At 50.0% G+C, this 21,761-nt stretch overlaps 1 protein-coding gene across 1 annotated transcript in view; it reads left to right on the forward strand.

Annotated features, from left to right (window-relative positions):
• The first annotated feature begins 571 nt into the window (after positions 1–571).
• The window catches only part of LOC123755306 (uncharacterized), a 98,265-nt gene continuing 77,075 nt past the window's right edge, over positions 572–21,761 (forward strand). The window contains exons 1-5 of the mRNA XM_045737798.2: positions 572–748; positions 3,937–4,091; positions 9,136–9,303; positions 12,372–12,533; positions 15,273–15,436. Coding sequence (XP_045593754.2) covers positions 708–748; positions 3,937–4,091; positions 9,136–9,303; positions 12,372–12,533; positions 15,273–15,436 — 690 coding nt within the window. The 5' untranslated portion in view covers positions 572–707. The remainder of the gene's footprint in view (positions 749–3,936; positions 4,092–9,135; positions 9,304–12,371; positions 12,534–15,272; positions 15,437–21,761) is intronic.

Here is a 21,761-nt window from a genome sequence, read left to right on the forward strand (position 1 = left end):
TGGCTCTTTCCCCTTCCCTTCCATCAAAAATGTTTGAAAATGCCTAATCTATGAAAAGGAAAAAAGTCAGATTTAATACTATTCTCCCAAGTCAACTATAATAATATACATCTACGATGAAATACAGAGCTATACAGACTTTGCCTGATTTCGTTTGTATATTTCCTACAGTAAAAGGAGCCTGAAATTTCTACACTAACTGCAGCTGACCATAAATTAGTGTCTTGTGACCACATCACCGTCTACAGGGTAGTGTGACTTCTCACTTTCCCTTTACTTGTAAGACTGCGACGGTCATGCCTCCTGCAGGTCGGCGCTCCATCCCCGATGATCCAAGACGTTGGGGACAATTACTTCCAGCAACTGGAAGTTCCAGCAGCTGGAAGTGATCCTGTGCCCTTGCAAGTGCTATATAGTCGAACTAATCTACCACTTTCTCCTTATAATTTCGTTTCCTTTGCATACTATTCAGAATGTATTTCCCTGTGGTTCAATACGCTAAGCTGTGCCTGAGTGAGGGGACTAACGGTGTGTCTGTCACTAATGACGTTGTTTCTGTCTCCACAGCTTTGGTGAGACGGTATGAGGTTGAGGGCCTGGCGGGGGAGGAGGTCCGCTTGCCGTGTGAGGTGGACAAGGCCTCCTGCGGGGACTTCCACAGCATCAAGTGGTACAAAGGCAACGACAGAGTCTTCATCTTCTCCGACATGGCCAACGTCAAGCGGGCCGAAGGGCCACTACTAGACAGGTCAGTACATCAGCTTTCCACGGTCTTGCTTCATGCAGGTCGGTGTTCAATCCCCGACTGTCCATAAGTGGTTGGGCATCATTCCTTCCCCCCCGACCCATTCCAAATCGTTATCCAGACCCCTTCCAAGTGCCAAGCCAATGGCTTGGCGCTTTCCCCTTCCCTTCTGCTGACCAGAATAAAATAGTTGAGAAAATCCGCTAAAAAAAGTCAGTTGTTGACCTTTCAGAAAGGTCAGCCGTATATTTACAAAATAAAAAATTATTATATATACTGCCATTTGTTCTTGATTAGAATACTAATTAAAGCAATTTATTGTTCATTTGTTTGATATATTGTATAAAAGTGGGTAATATTTAATAAAAGCCAGGGGTGGTTTTTTTCATTTAATATGTCAGGTTAATATAATTATTGTTCACTTACAACATGAATCTTTACGTCTCTAACGTAGAGTCTCTAACTCTGTAAGACGTGTATACCCCTGGGTGTGCCAGGGGGGTATATATACCTATAGTTATATACCTATAACTCGAGGGGCACCAGGGGGCATGTTTGACACGGTGTCCAAAGGGGTATGCATTTTTCAGCCCATCCTCCTAAAATGAAAATTCTTTCAGTAACTATGTGGTGGAAAGACCCAGTATATAGTGATGGTCCGGCAGGAAGTCGACTTGTATTATTGAATTTGGACTATCCGATAACTTTTGTTCTAACCGCAACATAAATAAGACCTAAATCTCTGGTAACAATCTCAGGCCTAATACATGCTAGCGTAGGACTAATATAGTACATATGTGTGCTATACTAGGCCTAAGAATATTGAAGTTTGGTTTTAACTTAACTTTTTCTGGACTGTAAAATATGAGGACTTCGTCTCCCATTTGGTACCTTCTGTCTGGCATCCTGCTCCCTCCACGTAGTTTCATTACTTTACATTTACTTGGGTTGAACTTCAGTAGCCACTTGTTGGACCATTCCTTTAATGTATCCAGGTCATATTGTAGCCTCTTGCTATCTTCCTCTGTCTTAATCCTCATAATTTCTGCATTATCAGCAAACATTGAGAGGAACGAGTGTATTCTCTCGAGGAGATCATTTAGATATATCAGAAACAGGATAGGTCCAAGGACTGACCCCTGCGTGACTCCACTGGTGACGTCTCGCCACTCTGAGACCTCGCCCCTCACAGTGACTCGCTATCTTCTGTTCCTTAGGTACTCCCTTTCCCACTGGAGTACCTTCCCCTTTCACTCCTGCCTGCATCTCCAGCTTGTGCACTAGTCTCTTGTGGGGGACTCTGTCAAAGACTTTCTGGTATTCCAAAAATTTGCAGTCTTCCCAGTCTTCTCTTTCTTGCCTGATATTTGTCGCCGGGACATAGAATTCTATTAAGCCTGTGAGGCAAGATTTTCCATCCAGGAACCCATGCTGGTGGTGTCATTTGGAGAGTTACCATTGGCTGAGCATCCCCTCGTTTAATGCTTGTTAAACATTCAGCCCGGCCTCTGTGTCCCAACGGGCATAAAACGGGGTACTAAAACGTGCAAACCCACTCCACCCACCAAACCTCATCGACCCAAGCTTAGAAAGTTTTAGTTTTTTTTTTAGCTGCTATTTTCCATAGTATCCCTTATCTTGTGCGTTGGGGGGATTATACCGTCAAAATACGGCGTGCTATTGGAGAGGTTGAAGCATAAGGGCGCCTGACAGCTGAGTAGACAGCGTTTCGGATTCGAAGTCCTGAGGTTCCGGCTTCGAGCCCCGGTGGAGGCGGAGACAAATGGGCAAAAAGTTTCTTTCACCTGATATCCCTGTTACCTAGCAGTATATAGGTAGCTGGGAGTTAGACAGCTGCTACGGGCTGCTTCCTGAGGGTGTGTAACAAAAATGAGGCCTGGTCGAGGACCGGGCCGTGGGAACGCTAGGCCCCGAAATCATCTTCAGATACCTCAAGATAAGGTCACCATTCCTAGGTCACCAGAGGTCATTATTCCTAGCCCTGCACACACAACGTAGCGGTCACTAGTGTTATCTTGTTACAAGGTGTTACAAAGTTGTTATAAAGCTTTTATGACGTGTTAGATAGTTGTTACAACTAGTTAGAAGGCATTACAACTTGTTCGAACGTTCCAATTAACACAACAACGTTTGTAGTGTTTGGCAGGCTTGAGGTTCAGTTCCTCCCTCCCAGGAAGTGTTCTAAATACTGATCGTATCCTCTACAACTTTTAAAGTATTTTTCATATTGAATTGGCATTTGTCATCGTTGAAGGTCATGTTTTGGGTCCCCGTTGGACACCACGTTGCGACATTTGAAGGAACATTATCACTGTTGAACACTACGATGAACAAGACAACGGATAGAAACAGCTGGTGTCAAAGGATAGGAGACTTATCCCTCACAGGAGCTGTGTATACTTACCTAATTGTGTGTTAGAAGAGTAAAGAGCTTCGGCTCTTTGGTCCCGCCTCTGAACTCTTAAATCAACTGGTGTATAGGTTCTTGAGCCCATTGGCGGTTCCCTTCTTACGGGAGACATCTCCCGTCACGCAGGGTGCAGTCGCACCTCCACAGATCTCCAGTATCATCTATTGATACTGGTAATGGCTCAAAAGGGCCGCCACTTACGGGCTATTCATGCCCGTGCCACCTTTTGGATGGCTTAATCTTTATCAATCAATCAATCACCATTGGCGGTCTGTTATAGCTACATTTGAAACTGTGTATGGCGTCTGCTCCACCACATCACTTCCTCCTAGTGCTGACCAGCATTCTCACAATATGTGAATTAACTTCTCACAAATACTCAGCAACTTAGTATGTCACTCCTGCCACTTCGACTGGACGGTAGAGTGACGGTCTCGCTTCATGCAGGTCGGCGTTCAATCCCCGACTGTCTACAAGTGGTTGGGCACCATTCCCTTCCCTCCGTTCCATTCCAAATCCTTATCCTGACCCCTTCCCAGTACTATATATAGTCGCAATGGCTTTCCCCTGATATGCCATGGACTGTATATTAATATTTAACCTGCTACCCACCAAACATTTTTGGATTTTCTAAAGGTGTTAAAAACGACACTTCATTGTTTTGGGCACGTTGTTTTAAATGACATTTTCCCTGATAATTAACAAAATATTAGTTTGTCAGTAAATCACAACAAGTATCAACAACTCCTCTACCCTCCAGAACGGACTTCCACTACGCGGCCAACGGCACGGACAGCAGCCTGGAGATCTTCCCCCTACGGACGGAGGACGAAGGATTATACAAGTGTGAGATCACGTACCTGGCCGTACGTGAGGCGTGCTCTGTCGTGCAGTTCGTCAACCTCACAACCTATGGTACGTACGGTAGAGGGTTGTGTTCCTTATCACTTGTGTTGTAAATGGGAATTGGAAGGGGGGGTGGGGGGGAATTCGATTCTATCTTCTCTACAGCACACACACACACACACACACACACACACACACACACACACACACACACTCAAAGCGGTATATATGACAAAGAGTGCTGGGAAGACGGGACACCACGAGCGTAGCTCTCATCCTGTAACTACACTTACGTTATTACTAGCAGTACCCGGCCACGCGTTGCTGTGGCTCAGCAATGCATGTGCGTTGCTGAGCCACGGTAACCTTCCCTGTCCCCCTGTCCTCCCCAACCATTCCCCACTCCTACATCCTCTCTTCCTTCCCAGCATGCCCAACTCCCCTGTCCCCCTGTCCTTCCCACCATTCTCTATTCCCACATCCCCCTCGTCCCCACCATCCCAAACTCCCCCGTCCTCTCGTCCTTCCCAACCATTAAACCCCCTCCCTTGTCCCCTCGTCATCCCCACCATTCCCCACTCCCTCGTCCGATGCCTTCCCAAATGGTCTGATGTTCCCATCAGAAAAATGGGAACATCAAGTGATCTGATGTTCCCATCACTGAAATATAAGAAAAACAGTTAAAAAATTAAATGAACATATGAAAAATATAAAAATAAACTATTCTCACGAAATGAACAGTCTGGTAAACAACACAGCTCAATTCCAATGCAATGTCACACAAAATAATTCATTAAAAAATAAAATAAATAGAGATCTATGAAAATAAAATTTATCAATGCAATCGGAAACATTGAAATGGAATTCGTGACATATTTAGCATAGCGTGCGTGTTGCCATTATGTGCAACAGATGGCGCTGTTTTTCAAAAACTCATGTTTTTACCTGTCACAGGGGTGGCATGTATATAGTAGGTATAGAAAAAGATGCGCCTAATCTAATGCAACGTTGTGTCAAAATTTCAAAGCAATTGATGAAGAACTTTCGGAGATTACAGTGTATGTTGCCCTTACATCCAACAAAAAAAAAACGCATGTTTTTTCCTGTCACAGGTGAGGTGTGTATATAGTAGATATATAAAAAGACGCGCCTATTCGAATGCAACGTTGTGTCAAAATTTCAAAGCAATCGGTGAAGAACTTTCGGAGATTAGCGATTTTGAACAAACGAACATTTCCATTTATATTTATACAGAAGATTAACTACATTAATTCATTAATTATTATTACCTACACTCAACACCCCCACCATGGGAGTACACCCACAGGGACATAACACCCCCACCATGGGAGTACACCCACAGGGAGATAACACCCCCACCATGGGAGTACACCTACAGAGACATAACACCCCCACCATGGGAGTACACCCACAGAGACATAACACCCCCACCATGGGAGTACACCCACAGGGACATAACACCCCCACCATGGGAGTACACCCACAGGGAGATAACACCCCCACCATGGGAGTACAGCCACAGGGACATAACACCCCCACCATGGGAGTACACCCACAGGGACATAACACCCCCACCATGGGAGTACACCCACAGGGACATAACACCCCCACCATGGGAGTACACCCACAGGGACATAACACCCCCACCATGGGAGTACACCCACAGGGACATAACACCCCCACCATGGGAGTACACCCACAGGGACATAACACCCCCACCATGGGAGTACACCCACAGGGAGATAACACCCCCACCATGGGAGTACACCCACAGGGACATAACACCCCCACCATGGGAGTACACCTACAGGGACATAACACCCCCACCATGGGAGTACACCCACAGAGACATAACACCCCCACCATGGGAGTACACCCACAGGGACATAACACCCCCACCATGGGAGTACACCCACAGGGACATAACACCCCCACCATGGGAGTACACCCACAGGGACATAACACCCCCACCATGGGAGTACACCCACAGGGACATAACACCCCCACCATGGGAGTACACCCACAGGGAGATAACACCCCCACCATGGGAGTACACCCACAGGGACATAACACCCCCACCATGGGAGTACACCTACAGGGACATAACACCCCCACCATGGGAGTACACCCACAGAGACATAACACCCCCACCATGGGAGTACACCCACAGGGACATAACACCCCCACCATGGGAGTACACCCACAGGGACATAACACCCCCACCATGGGAGTACACCCACAGGGACATAACACCCCCACCATGGGAGTACACCCACAGGGACATAACACCCCCACCATGGGAGTACACCCACAGGGACATAACACCCCCACCATGGGAGTACACCCACAGGGACATAACACCCCCACCATGGGAGTACACCCACAGGGACATAACACCCCCACCATTGGAGTACACCCACAGGGACATAACACCCCCACCATGGGAGTACACCCACAGGGACATAACACCCCCACCATGGGAGTACACCCACAGGGACATAACACCCCCACCATGGGAGTACACCCACAGGGACATAACACCCCCACCATGGGAGTACACCCACAGGGACATAACACCCCCACCATGGGAGTACACCCACAGGGACATAACACCCCCACCATGGGAGTACAGCCACAGGGACATAACACCCCCACCATGGGAGTACACCCACAGGGACATAACACCCCCACCATGGGAGTACACCCACAGGGACATAACACCCCCACCATGGGAGTACACCCACAGGGACATAACACCCCCACCATGGGAGTACACCCACAGGGACATAACACCCCCACCATGGGAGTACACCCACAGGGACATAACACCCCCACCATGGGAGTACACCCACAGGAAGATGAGTATTACCTTCCTGTGAGAGTGAGCGCTCAGAGTGCTGAAAATTTTATATTCATAATGAACAACAAAGGAACACAAACACAAGTGCTAAACATCATTTAAAGGCACAGCCCAGATACCATCATTATCCCCTGGAACAAAAGTTCCAAGTAGCACGGCCTATGGTGAGCCCGTAGTGGACTTGTTGCTGAGATATCTCTTACTTCGAGAATCCACTCAATAAAACATCTAAATTATTGGCACCGCTGAATTGTTTTAAATCAGTATTCGCTACAACACAGGCAGGAGAGAGATATAATAGTTTACATTTGGATAATTCATAAATCATTTGGATAAATTCAAAATCTGCACATGGAAATAACACCAGATGAGACCAGGAGGCATGACTGGGTGCAAAATAATCCCCCCCCCCTCTCCTTGAAACAAGAAACTAAACTACAAAAGATCCAAAAATATGCAACAAAACTCGTTCTTATCAGGGGGGGGGGCTAAGCTGAAAGAGATCTTGTGGAAAGAAGGAATTTGGCAGACATGATAACGACGTACGAGATACCAAGGGGGATTCCACAAGTAGATATAGAAACAATGATCAAATTTAGGAACAACAGAAAGAGAGGACATAATTGCAAACACAGACGAGCCAAAGAGATGTCGACCAACATTATTTCACAGCACTAAATCAATGATGGTCGGAAGGCGGGGCTTAAGAGCTGATGCACGACCCCACAAGCACAACTAGGTGACTACACGCACGCACGCGCGTGCATACAAAAGGTATTTTAGTAATAAAAGGCACCCAATTGATCAACCCATTACCAGATAGTCACAAAATGAACCATATATTTATATTTCAGTGTGCTCTCCACCCCCCTCCCCCCTTCCCCATGGTTACTTAGCCCTCCTCCCCATACCCTCCCTATCTCCCCTACATCCTCCCTACATCCTTCTACGCCTCCCTACAGCCTCCTACGCCCCCCCCCCCCACGAAACTGCCTGCCAGACGTCATCCATCTAACTTTGGGTGTTGAAGTATGTTCCATTATAGTTCAATGATGGTCTCTATGACGAATTGTGTAGCTCAAGCGTCTGTAGCAGAAGTGGACGGGTGGGGGGGGGGAGGGAGTGGACGGGTGGGGGTGTGGGGAAGTGGACGGGTGGGGGTGTGGGGGAGTGGACGAGTGGAGGCGTGGGGAAGTGGACGGGTGGGGGTGTGGGGGAGTGGACGGGTGGGGGGGGGAGTGGACGGGTGGGGGGGGGGAAGTGGACGGGTGGGGCGTGGGGAAGTGGACGGGTGGGGCGTGGTGAAGTGGACGGGTGGGGGCTTGGTGAAGTGGACGGGTGGGGGCGTGGTGAAGTGGACGGGTGGGGGCGTGGTGAAGTGGTCGGGTGGGGGCGTGGTGAAGAGGACGGGTGGGGGCGTGGTGAAGTGGACGGGTGGGGGCGTGGTGAAGTGGACGGGTGGGGGCGTGGTGAAGTGGACGGGTGGGGGCGTGGTGAAGTGGACGGGTGGGGGCGTGGTGAAGTGGACGGGTGGGGGCGTGGGGAAGTGGACGGGTGGGGGCGTGGGGAAGTGGACGGGTGGGGGCGTGGTGAAGTGGACGGGTGGGGGCGTGGTGAAGTGGACGGGTGGGGGCGTGGTGAAGTGGACGGGTGGGGGCGTGGTGAAGTGGACGGGTGGGGCGTGTGGGAAGTGGACGGGTGGGGGTGTGGGGAAGTGGACGGGTGGGGGCGTGGGGAAGTGGACGGGTGGGGTATGGGGAAGTGGACGGGTGGGGGCGTGGTGAAGTGGACGGGTGGGGGCGTGGGGAAGTGGACGGGTGGGGGCGTGGTGAAGTGGACGGGTGGGGGCGTGGTGAAGTGGACGGGTGGGGGCGTGGTGAAGTGGACGGGTGGGGGCGTGGTGAAGTGGACGGGTGGGGTATGGGGAAGTGGACGGGTGGGGGCGTGGTGAAGTGGACGGGTGGGCCCGTGGGGAAGTGGATGAGGGGGGAGGCAGGGATAGGCGGGAGGCAAGGTTAAAGAACGGTGTCTATCCCCCTCTCGGACTAATCAGCAATCGAACCCCGAACCTGCAAAGTAGCTAGGCCGTCGCTGTACCATCCGGCCCAAGTGGCTGGCCAGTAGGGAGAGAATAGGCTCATAAGGAGTTTACCCCTTGGAGACCTGTATATGACATAATAGGTCCACTCCCCCCACACAACTGTACTAATGAACACTTCCGTCTCCCTACAGCACTGCCGTCGTACCTTCAGATGACCTTCGAAGACGGGTCGCCCATCGAGAACGCCACGGTGGTGGGCCCCTTCGACGAGGGCGTCTCCCTCACCCTCGTCTGCGAGTCTGGCGGGGGCAAGCCCGTGGCCAGGGTGTCTTGGTGGAACGGTAGCCAGACCCTCCCAGGTGAGATCAACTGGTTCCACCCTAGATTGCTAACTGATTGCTAATAGGAAATCCCCTACATGTGGAGCTGCTGCTGCTCTATATATTCCTTAGATTCTAGATATACCTTAGCTCCATCCTCGGATCACCCTAGACTCAAAACAACCTAATCTCATAATGTACTGAATTGTTTACGCTATCGAAGACTGCCTTATATTTCCAGCGTTTAAGTACAGTCAAAAGCAGCGTAATATTGGCGCATTCTCGGCCCAGTTAGTATTGGCCACGATGCCTGACGGCTGAGTGGACAGTGCTCGGGATTCGTAGTCCTAGGGTTCCGGGTTCGATCCCTGGCGGAGGCGGAAACAAATGGGCAGAGTTTTTTTCACCCTGATGCGCCTATTCATCTGGCAGTAAATATGTACCTGGGAGTTAGACAGCTGCTACGGGCTGCTTCCTGGGGGATGTGTAACAAAAAGGAGCCTGGATGAGGACCGGGCCGCGGGAACGCTAAGCCCCGAAATCATCTCAAGATAACTTCAAGATAGGTAAGGAGGGTTCACTAGGTATGTAAACTTCTGGGCAGGCAAATAGGTTGCGATTGTAACGTAAGTGTTTAGAAAACAAAAGCTGTTTTGATTTGCTTTTTCTCAAACTCTCACAAGTCCCCGTTTTATTTTAAAGTAAAATTTGCAGATGAAGTAACTTGGTCAGGAAACATGGGTGGGGGGGGGGAGGGTCCCCGCTGAACATTAGAGACTAAGGCCAGTTACCTCCACAGTTGTTAAGGGAGGGGGTCAAGACGCCCCCCCCCCCCGGCCAGTTACCTCCACAGTTGTTAAGGGAGGGGGTCAAGACGCCCCCCCCGGCCAGTTACCTCCACAGTTGTTAAGGGAGGGGGTCAAGACGCCCCCCCCCCCCGGCCAGTTACCTCCACAGTTGTTAAGGGAGGGGGTCAAGACGCCCCCCCCCCGGCCAGTTACCTCCACAGTTGTTAAGGGAGGGGGTCAAGACGCCCCCCCCCCCCCGGCCAGTTACCTCCACAGTTGTTAAGGGAGGGGGTCAAGACGCCCCCCCCCCCCCCGGCCAGTTACCTCCACAGTTGTTAAGGGAGGGGGTCAAGACGCCCCCCCCCCCCGGCACTCTGAGCAAATAAGCAACTGGATACGTCTAAGAACAAGCCCCGTTATTACAGCAGTTAATTAAGTCTCGGTTAAATTTTTAGATCAAATCAGTACCGCATCCTGATTATACACAATAAAAACATGTATTGTAGGATTTAAGATGTATAAAGATTTCATAGCAAAACACATTTGTCATTTGTCTACAATTTCATAAACACTCGTTTGAAATATTACACCAAGAACTAGATACTGATGTAGTTTGCTGTATACAAAATTAACCTCGGATGGTTTTCCAATTTCAGATGCCTTTTTTAGTACTAAGCCTAATGCAATTAGAACAAGAAAGGCACTTTTATACAGGAATCGAACTAAAGCATAGTAAATCAATAAAGTGTTCAAAACACCATAAATATAGATTCAGTTGACAAAATAACATGAATTCATAAGAAATAGATCCTAATACCTGTAATATGAATACAAGAATTATGTAGATTGCATAACGCCAATTGGATTGATTGACTGATTAAGATTAAGCCACCCAGAGCCGGTCGGCCGAGGGGACAGCACGCTGGACTTGTGATCCTGTGGTCCTGGGTTCGATCCCAGGGGCCGGCGAGAATCAATGGGCAGAGTTTCTTTCACCCTATGCCCCTGTTACCTAGCAGTAAAATAGGTACCTGGGTGTTAGTCAGCTGTCACGGGCTGCTTCCTGGGGGTGGAGGCCTGGTCGAGGACCGGGCCGCGGGGACACTAAAAGCCCCGAAATCATCTCAAGATGACCCAAGAGGTGGCATGGGCATGAGTAGCCCGTAAAGGATAAAAGATAGCCAATTGGGCCATGCGATGCATTTATATATTCCCAAACCCATCTCACCCAGCCACAGCTCATCCAACAACAACTTGACACAACCCATTGATCACGCATATCTACTACGCCGACTGGCAATCCTGGGGCCAGATTCACGAAGCAGTTACGCAAGCACTTACGAAGTTCAGGAAGCTGTTTATAGCAATAGCAACATTTGATTGGGAAGTTTCGAAGCTCGCAAACTCTTGATTAAATGTAAACAAACCGCTAAAATTGAGATTTAAGATGCTCAGGATTGTCAGTACTTGCGTAGCTGCTTGGTGAATCCGTCGTCTTGGAACGTTAAGGCAGAACAGAGGGGTCGAAACGTGGTGATCATTTTGCTGTCATGCAAGCGTGCTTTAGTTTACTTTCAGCCACGTTATTGTGATGTGTTTACGGCGTGTAAATAAATGTTTGCCAAGCGTAGAAAGTTGTCGGTCACCATATTCAGCCGTCTCCTTATTGCCTTCATTATCAGCGGCTTGAACCCGCCAAACACAACGAAACTACGACGTTGGTACAACGTTCGAACAAGTTTTAACACCACCTAACCAGTTATAACAACCAATATAGCAAGTTGTAACAACGTTCTAATACGTCATAAAAACGTTAAGGCAAGATGCAACAACTTTATTACAAGTTGTAACAAGCTGAAAATAGGGACAGTTACGGTTTGTGTTTCCAGGGAATTGTCTGGTCAGAATGTCTACCTTCCTGTCCTGTGTACGTCTCGGCACTACGTTAGTGGCACTCTTGGCCTCGTTAGTGGCACTCTTGGCCTCGTTAGCAGCTTTGTTTTGACCACCCAAATTGTACAGGGCAATGTACTCTTATCTGTTGCAGGAGGCTGTTATCTCTGCAAGATGGTGAATTGTTATTCCCGATATGCCTATTGCATATTCCTACACACATGCGTGCGCACACATCACCAGGAAGCAGCCCGAAGCAGCTGTCTAACTCCCAGGTACTTATTTACTGCTAGGTGAACAGGACCATCAGGGCAAAGGTTTGCCATAGTATGGCAAAGGTCCCACCAGACCTGGGCTCCAAGACGAAGACTTCGTAACTAACATGAGTTCTCTCCCTTTTTCTGCGTGGCGGCGGCGGCGTCTCAGGAGAATACTCAGGCATCTTGGAGCAGGACGGAGCGGGCGTGGGCAGGAACACTCTACGGGTGTCCCTCTCCAGGGCCGACCTGGGCACCACCATCACCTGCGAGGCGGACAACGCCGCCATGACCTCCCCCTTCGTGGCCTTCGTCACTGTCGATCTCAATGGTAAAGTGTCCCTTGTTTCTCTTGATCTGTGTGTGTGTGTGTGTTGTGTGTGTGTGTGTGTGTGTGTGTGTGTGTGTGTGTGTGTGTGTGTGTGTGTGTGTGTGTGTTGTGTGTGTGTGTTGTGTGTGTTGTGTGTGTGTTGTGTGTGTGTTGTGTGTGTGTTGTGTGTGTGTGTGTGTGAGAGAGAGTGTGTGTGTGAGAGAGTGTGTGTGTGAGAGAGTGTGTGTGTGTGAGAGTGTGTGTGTGTGAGAGTGTGTGTGTGTGAGAGTGTGTGTGTGCGAGTGTGTGTGTGTGTGTGTGTGACATTTTAATGTATCAAGTCTTTCAAAATATATAATATATAATCTTCATAATTTAAATGTGTAGCTGTGAATTATTATTTTCGTTTTGTTTGTTAACCACTTGGAGTTGGACGGTAGAGCGACGGTCTCGCTTCATGCAAGTCGGCGTTCAATCCCCGACCGTCCACACAAGTGGTTGGGCACCACACCTTTCCCCCCCCCCCCGTCCCATCCCAAATCCTTATCCTGGCCCCTTCCCAGTGCTATATAGTCGCAATGGCTTGGCGCTTTCCCTTAATAATTCCCTCTGCCATTCCCTCCCTCCCTTTCCATTTTTTTTAAATTTCTAGATCTGTAAAATAGTTATAGTAAGTCACAGACCACTCATTGCTCTTCCATAATTAAATTGTTTTTTCCACTCACGTAATAGTCCAACAGCCCCATAGCGAGTCATTAGCTAAAGGCCTCTTGGGAATTTTTCGGGCAATAGCGGACATGTTTATTACCGTATTTGTTTAGATAATTGTCTTCTATGGCGTAAATGGCCACCAAGAGTCGACCTTTCTTATCTGGCATAGTGCCAGTGGGTTAGGCCTATGTGGCCTCCCGCCGGCGTCTGGTCGGTTTATCGAGGTCTTCCTGGCCAACCATCGCCAGCGTTCATCTTAGGATGTTCACTATCTCCTGAAGCATCTTAGGATGCTCACTATCTCCTGAAGCATCTTAGGATGTTCACTATCTCCTGAAGCATCTTGGGATGCTCACTATCTCCTGAAGCATCTTAGGATGCTCACTATCTCCTGAAGCATCTTGGGATGCTCACTATCTCCTGAAGCATCTTGGGATGCTCACTATCTCCTGAAGCATCTTGGGATGCTCCCCATCTCCTGAAGCATCTTAGGATGCTCACCATCTCCTGAAGCATCTTAGGATGCTCACCATCTCCTGAAGCATCTTGGGATGCTCCTCATCTCCTGAAGCATCTTAGGATGCTCACCATCTCCTGAAGCATCTTAGGATGCTTACAAGTCCCTTGAGTACATCATCTCTCTCCTGAAGCCCAACAAAATTAATAAACACGACACTTTAAAATTCCTTGATTATTATTATTCTTCCAAGGAACTGTTTTTAGATTAAAAACAAATATATGAAAATTCTACTCACGAGTAAAAACAAAAAATTATCTTATTTTAAACGCGTATGTTGTAGTATAATTAACCCAACAGTTAAATATCACATACTTCCATTAAAACATTATATTCATACACGGATGAGCAAAATTATATTGTGGAGCAAAGGTCACTTCCAACATGCAGTTAGTTCACTAAACATAAATATATGAAGGAGTTGGCAGTGGCTGTGCTATGTATCCTTCATGTATAGCTGCCTGGTGGACATGTATACATCAAGCATATATATGGCACAGGCAAGGTTAAAGGTCGACACACGAGCTTAAACTTTAGCCAGAACATTGAGTATAGTTTTAGAGTTATCCTTTGTCAGAGGATGAGTTGGGTGTTGTGGTAAGATGAACTGACTGGCTGGACTCTCGCTGACCCCCAGCACCCTTGACCTGTGACCTGCCCCTACAGTGCCACCCTTGACCTGTGGCCTGCCCCTACAGTGCCACCTTGACCTGTGACCTGCCCCTACAGTGCCACCCTTGACCTGTGATCTGCCTCTACAGTGCCACCTTGACCTGTGACCTGCCCTCTACAGTGCCACCCTTGACCTGTGACCTGCCCCTACAGTGCCACCCTTGACCTGTAACCTGCTCCCTACAGTGCCACCCTTGACCTGTGACCTGCCCCCTACAGTGCCACCCTTGACCTGTGACCTGCCCCCTACAGTGCCACCCTTGACCTGTGACCTGCCCCCTACAGTGCCACCCTTGACCTGTGACCTGCCCCCTACAGTGCCACCCTTGACCTGTGACCTGCCCCTACAGTGCCACCCTTGACCTGTGACCTGCCCCCTACAGTGCCACCCTTGACCTGTGACCTGCCCCCTACAGTGCCACCCTTGACCTGTGACCTGCCCCTACAGTGCCACCCTTGACCTGTGACCTGCCCCTACAGTGCCACCCTTGACCTGTGACCTGTCCCTACAGTGCCACCCTTGACCTGTGACCTGCCCCTACAGTGCCACCCTTGACCTGTGACCTGCCCCTACAGTGCCACCCTTGACCTGTGACCTGTCCCTACAGTGCCACCCTTGACCTGTGACCTGCCCCCTACAGTGCCACCCTTGACCTGTGACCTGTCTGCCTACAGTGCCACCCTTGACCTGTGACCTGTCCCTACAGTGCCACCCTTGACCTGTGACCTGCCCCTACAGTGCCACCCTTGACCTGCCCCTACAGTGCCACCCTTGACCTGTAACCTGCCCCTACAGTGCCACCCTTGACCTGTGACCTGTCCCTACAGTGCCACCCTTGACCTGTGACCTGTCCCTACAGTGCCACCGGTGAGCGTGACGGTGACGGGGGCCGAGGCAGCGACCTACGAGGGGGAGGAGGTTACCCTCAACTGCCTGGTGAAGGGAGCTCGTCCGGCCGCCACCGTCACCTGGTTCAACGGCTCTGTTCCAGTGGAGGACGCGCCCACCCTCGTCAATGTCCAGGTTCGTGACCCGCATTTTTGTCTTGTAGCGGGGGGGTGGGGAGGCAGGGAGGAGTGAGAGGGGGAGGCAGGGAGGAGTGAGAGAGTGAGGGAGAGAGAGAGAGAGAGAGAGAGAGAGAGAGAGAGAGAGAGAGAGAGAGAGAGAGAGAGAGAGAGAGAGAGAGAGAGAGAGAGAGAGGATGTAAGGGGAATTATGAAAGAGGGGTCAAGGCAGGTCAATTGGGAAGGTAAGGGGATAAAAGACACGGAATGAAGTAATAAAACAAATATGAAATATTGGCTTTACCAGCAATTTGGTCTGGGGTTCGAGTCCCGGCCAGGGGAGGATTGACTAGGGTCGAGTCCTTAATTGTACTCCTCTGTTCACCCAGCAGGAACTGGATACCTGGTTGTAAATCAATCAGCAGGTCGTGGTTCAGGGAAAATTAGTGGTTAAGGCTTACACCTGAGCTATGGGACGGTAGAGCTTTAAGCCTACTGACAGGAGTCAGACAAGGAACCAGTGTGAAGGTAACCAGTATGAAGGGAAACAGACAGCGTGAAGGGAACTAGACAGTGTTAAGGGAACTAGACAGTGTTAAGGGAACTAGACAGTGTGAAGGGAAACAGACAGCGTGAAGGGAACTAGACAGTGTTAAGGGAACTAGACAGTGTTAAGGGAACTAGACAGTGTGAAGGGAACTAGACAGTGTGAAGGGAACTAGACAGTGTGAAGGGAACTAGACAGTGTGAAGGGAACCAGACAGTGTGAAGGGAACTAGACAGTGTGAATGGAACTAGACAGCGTGAAGGGAACTAGACAGTGTGAAGGGAACTAGACAGCGTGAAGGGAACTAGACAGTGTGAAGGGAACCAGACAGTGTGAATGGAACTAGACAGCGTAAAGGGAACTAGACAGTGTGAAGGGAACTAGACAGCGTGAAGGGAACTAGACAGCGTGAAGGGAACCAGTGTGAAGGGAACTAGACAGTGTGAAGGGAACTAGACAGTGTGAAGGGAACTAGACAGCGTGAAGGGAACTAGACAGTGTTAAGGGAACTATACAGCGTGAAGGGAACTAGACAGCGTGAAGGGAACCAGACAGTGTGAAGGGAACTAGACAGTGTGAATGGAACTAGACAGCGTGAAGGGAACCAGACAGCGTGAAGGGAACCAGACAGCGTGAAGGGAACTAGACAGCGTGAAGGGAACTAGACAGCGTGAAGGGAACCAGTGTGAAGGGAACTAGACAGTGTGAAGGGAACTAGACAGTGTGAAGGGAACTAGACAGCGTGAAGGGAACTAGACAGTGTTAAGGGAACTAGACAGCGTGAAGGGAACCAGTGTGAAGGGAACTAGACAGTGTGAAGGGAACTAGACAGTGTGAAGGGAACTAGACAGCGTGAAGGGAACTAGACAGTGTGAATGGAACTAGACAGCGTGAATGGAACCAGACAGCGTGAAGGGAACCAGACAGCGTGAAGGGAACCAGACAGCGTGAAGGGAACTAGACAGCGTGAAGGGAACTAGACAGTGTGAAGGGAACTAGACAGTGTGAAGGGAACTAGACAGTGTGAAGGGAACTAGACAGTGTGAAGGGAACTAGACAGCGTGAAGGGAACTAGACAGCGTGAAGGGAACTAGACAGCGTGAAGGGAACTAGACAGTGTGAAGGGAACTAGACAGTGTGAAGGGAACTAGACAGCGTGAAGGGAACCAGACAGTGTGAAGGGAACTAGACAGTGTGAATGGAACTAGACAGCGTGAAGGGAACCAGTGTGAAGGGAACTAGACAGCGTGAAGGGAACTAGACAGCGTGAAGGGAACCAGTGTGAAGGGAACTAGACAGTGTGAAGGGAACTAGACAGCGTGAAAGGAACTATAGACAGCGTGAAGGGAACTAGACAGCGTGAAGGGAACTAGACAGTGTGAAGGGAACTAGACAGTGTGAAGGGAACTAGACAGCGTGAAGGGAACCAGGCAGTGTGAAAGGAACTAGACAGTGTGAATGGAACTAGACAGCGTGAAGGGAACTAGACAGTGTGAAGGGAACTAGACAGTGTGAAGGGAACTAGACAGTGTGAAGGGAACTAGACAGTGTGAAGGGAACTAGACAGTTGTGAAGGGAACTAGACAGTTGTGAAGGGAACCAGACCGCGTGAAGGGAACTAGACAGTGTGAAGGGAACCAGTGTGAAGGGAACTAGACAACGTGAAGGGAACTAGACAGCGTGAAGGGAACTAGACAGTGTGAAGGGAACTAGACAGTGTGAAGGGAACTAGACAATGAGAAGGGAACCAGACAGTGTGAAGGGAACCAGACAGCGTGAAGGGAACTAGACAGTGTGAAGGGAACTAGACAGTTGTGAAGGGAACCAGACAGTGTGAAGGGAACTAGACAGTGTGAAGGGAACCAGTGTGAAGGGAACTAGACAACGTGAAGGGAACTAGACAGCGTGAAGGGAACCAGTGTGAAGGGAACTAGACAGTGTGAAGGGAACTAGACAGTGTGAAGGGAACTAGACAATGAGAAGGGAACCAGACAGTGTGAAGGGAACCAGACAGCGTGAAGGGAACCAGACAGCGTGAAGGGAACTAGACAGCGTGAAGGGAACCAGTGTGAAGGGAACTAGACAGCGTGAAGGGAACCAGACAGCGTGAAGGGAACCAGACAGCGTGAAGGGAACCAGACAGCGTGAAGGGAACCAGACAGCGTGAAGGGAACCAGACAGCGTGAAGGGAACTAGACAGTGTGAAGGGAACTAGACAGTGTGAAGGTAACTAGACAGTGTGAAAGGAACTAGACAGTGTGAAGGGAACTAGACAGCGTGAAGGGAACTAGACAGTGTGAAGGGAACTAGACAGCGTGAAGGGAACTAGACAGTGTGAAGGGAACTAGACAGTGTGAAGGGAACTAGACAGTGTGAAGGGAACTAGACAGCGTGAAGGGAACTAGGCAGTGTGAAGGGAACTAGACAGTGTAAAGGGAACTAGACAGCGTGAAGGGAACCAGACAGTGTGAAGGGAACTAGACAGTGTGAATGGAACTAGACAGCGTGAAGGGAACTAGACAGTGTGAAGGGAACTAGACAGCGTGAAGGGAACCAGTGTGAAGGGAACTAGACAGCGTGAAAGGAACTATAGACAGCGTGAAGGGAACTAGACAGCGTGAAGGGAACTAGACAGTGTGAAGGGAACTAGACAGTGTGAAGGGAACTAGACAGCGTGAAGGGAACCAGACAGTGTGAAGGGAACTAGACAGTGTGAATGGAACTAGACAGCGTGAAGGGAACTAGACAGTGTGAAGGGAACTAGACAGTGTGAAGGGAACTAGACAGTGTGAAGGGAACTAGACAGTGTGAAGGGAACTAGACAGTTGTGAAGGGAACCAGACAGCGTGAAGGGAACTAGACAGTGTGAAGGGAACTAGACAACGTGAAGGGAACTAGACAGCGTGAAGGGAACCAGTGTGAAGGGAACTAGACAGTGTGAAGGGAACTAGACAGTGTGAAGGGAACTAGACAGTGTGAAGGGAACTAGACAATGAGAAGGGAACCAGACAGTGTGAAGGGAACCAGACAGCGTGAAGGGAACTAGACAGTGTGAAGGGAACTAGACAGTTGTGAAGGGAACCAGACAGCGTGAAGGGAACTAGACAGTGTGAAGGGAACTAGACAACGTGAAGGGAACTAGACAGCGTGAAGGGAACCAGTGTGAAGGGAACTAGACAGTGTGAAGGGAACTAGACAGTGTGAAGGGAACTAGACAGTGTGAAGGGAACTAGACAATGAGAAGGGAACCAGACAGTGTGAAGGGAACCAGACAGCGTGAAGGGAACCAGACAGCGTGAAGGGAACTAGACAGCGTGAAGGGAACCAGTGTGAAGGGAACTAGACAGCGTGAAGGGAACCAGACAGCGTGAAGGGAAGCAGTGTGAAGGGAACTAGACAACGTGAAGGGAACTAGACAGCGTGAAGGGAACCAGTGTGAAGGGAACTAGACAGTGTGAAGGGAACTAGACAGTGTGAAGGGAACTAGACAATGAGAAGGGAACCAGACAGTGTGAAGGGAACCAGACAGCGTGAAGGGAACTAGACAGTGTGAAGGGAACTAGACAGCGTGAAGGGAACCAGTGTGAAGGGAACTAGACAGTGTGAAGGGAACTAGACAGTGTGAAGGGAACTAGACAGTGTGAAGGGAACCAGTGTGAAGGGAACTAGACAGTGTGAAGGGAACTAGACAGTGTGAAGGGAACTAGACAGTGTGAAGGGAACCAGTGTGAAGGGAACTTGACAGTGTGAAGGGAACTAGACAGTGTGAAGGGAACCAGTGTGAAGGGAACTAGACAGTGTGAAGGGAACCAGACAGTGTGAAGGGAACTAGACAGTGTGAAGGGAACCAGACAGCGTGAAGGGAACCAGACAGTGTGAAGGGAACTAGACAGTGTGAAGGGAACCAGTGTGAAGGGAACTAGACAGTGTGAAGGGAACTAGACAGAGTGAAGGGAACAAGACAGCGTGAAGGGAACCAGACAGCGTGAAGGGAACTAGACAGTGTGAAGGGAACCAGACAGTTTGAAGGGAACTAGACAGTGTGAAGGGAAGAACAGCTTATTACAACTTAATGAAGCGATGGACAATAGACCAGCCGCTGGCACGGAGTCACGCTCTCCTAGCTGTTATCCTTCCCCCCTAACAGTGTCAGGGAATGGCTCCCCCCTAACAGTGACAGGGAATGGCTCCCCCTAACAGTGCCAGGGAATGGCTCCCCCCTAACAGTGCCAGGGAGTGGCTCCCCCCCTAACAGTGCCAGGGAATGGCTCCCCCCCTAACAGTGCCAGGGAATGGCTCCCCCCTAACAGTGCCAGGGAATGGCTCCCCCTAACAGTGCCAGCTAATGGCTCCCCCCCTAACAGTGCCAGGGAATGGCTCCCCCCTAACAGTGCCAGGGAATGGCTCTCCCCTAACAGTGCCAGGGAATGGCTCCCCCCCTAACAGTGCCAGGGAATGGCTCCCCTAACAGTGCCAGGGAATGGCTCTCCCCCTAACAGTGCCAGGGAATGGCTCCCCCCTAACAGTGCCAGGGAATGGCTCCCCCCTAACAGTGCCAGGGAATGGCTCCCCCTAACAGTGCCATGGAATGGCTCCCCCTAACAGTGCCAGGGAATGGCTCTCCCCCTAACAGTGCCAGGGAATGGCTCTCCCCCTAACAGTGCCAGGGAATGGCTCTCCCTCTAACAGTGCCAGGGAATGGCTCTCCCTCTGACAGTGCCAGGGAATGGCTCTCCCTCTAACAGTGCCAGGGAATGGCTCTCCCTCTAACAGTGCCAGGGAATGACTCCCCCCTAACAGTGCCAGGGAATGGCTCCCCTAACAGTGCCAGGGAATGACTCCCCTAACAGTGCCAGGGAATGACTCCCCTAACAGTGCCAGGGAATGACTCCCCTAACAGTGCCAGGGAATGACTCCCCTAACAGTGCCAGGGAATGACTCCCCTAACAGTGCCAGGGAATGGCTCCCCTAACAGTGCCAGGGAATGGCTCCCCCTAACAGTGCCAGGGAATGACTCCCCTAACAGTGCCAGGGAATAGCTCCCCTAACAGTGCCAGGGAATGGATCCCCCCTAACAGTGCCAGGGAATGGATCCCGCTAACAGTGCCAGGGAATGGATCCCCCCTAACAGTGCCAGGGAATGGCTCCCCTAACAGTGCCAGGGAATGACTCCCCTAACAGTGCCAGGGAATGACTCCCCTAACAGTGCCAGGGAATGACTCCCCTAACAGTGCCAGGGAATGACTCCCCTAACAGTGCCAGGGAATGGCTCCCCTAACAGTGCCAGGGAATGGCTCCCCCTAACAGTGCCAGGGAATGACTCCCCTAACAGTGCCAGGGAATGGCTCCCCTAACAGTGCCAGGGAATGACTCCCCTAACAGTGCCAGGGAATGGCTCCCCTAACAGTGCTAGGGAATGGATCCCCCCTAACAGTGCCAGGGACTAATCACAGCCAACCTCTCACGGTATTCAAGAGAGAACTTGATGAACACCTACAAAAACCTGATCAACCAAGCTGTTATTTAAACGTCAAGCTGCGAGCAGCGGTATTAAACAGCCTTCTTGACCAGACCACCAACTAGGTCTGGCGAGAGACCGGGCCGCGGGGACATTGATTCCCGGAAACTGTATCAGACTCTAGATAAAAGGTATGTAGACAGCTCTTAATTAAGCTGTCACTGGAAGAGGAACAGAAATTGAACGGAATTATATATTTTGTTCTGTAATGTAATAACACATTCTTGTCTTTTGAACATAACCTCGGAGCCTTGTACAGTGAGCGGCCCGCGATCTCTT

This window comes from Procambarus clarkii, chromosome 20, assembly GCF_040958095.1.
Source record: "Procambarus clarkii isolate CNS0578487 chromosome 20, FALCON_Pclarkii_2.0, whole genome shotgun sequence".
Lineage (NCBI taxonomy): Eukaryota > Metazoa > Arthropoda > Malacostraca > Decapoda > Cambaridae > Procambarus > Procambarus clarkii.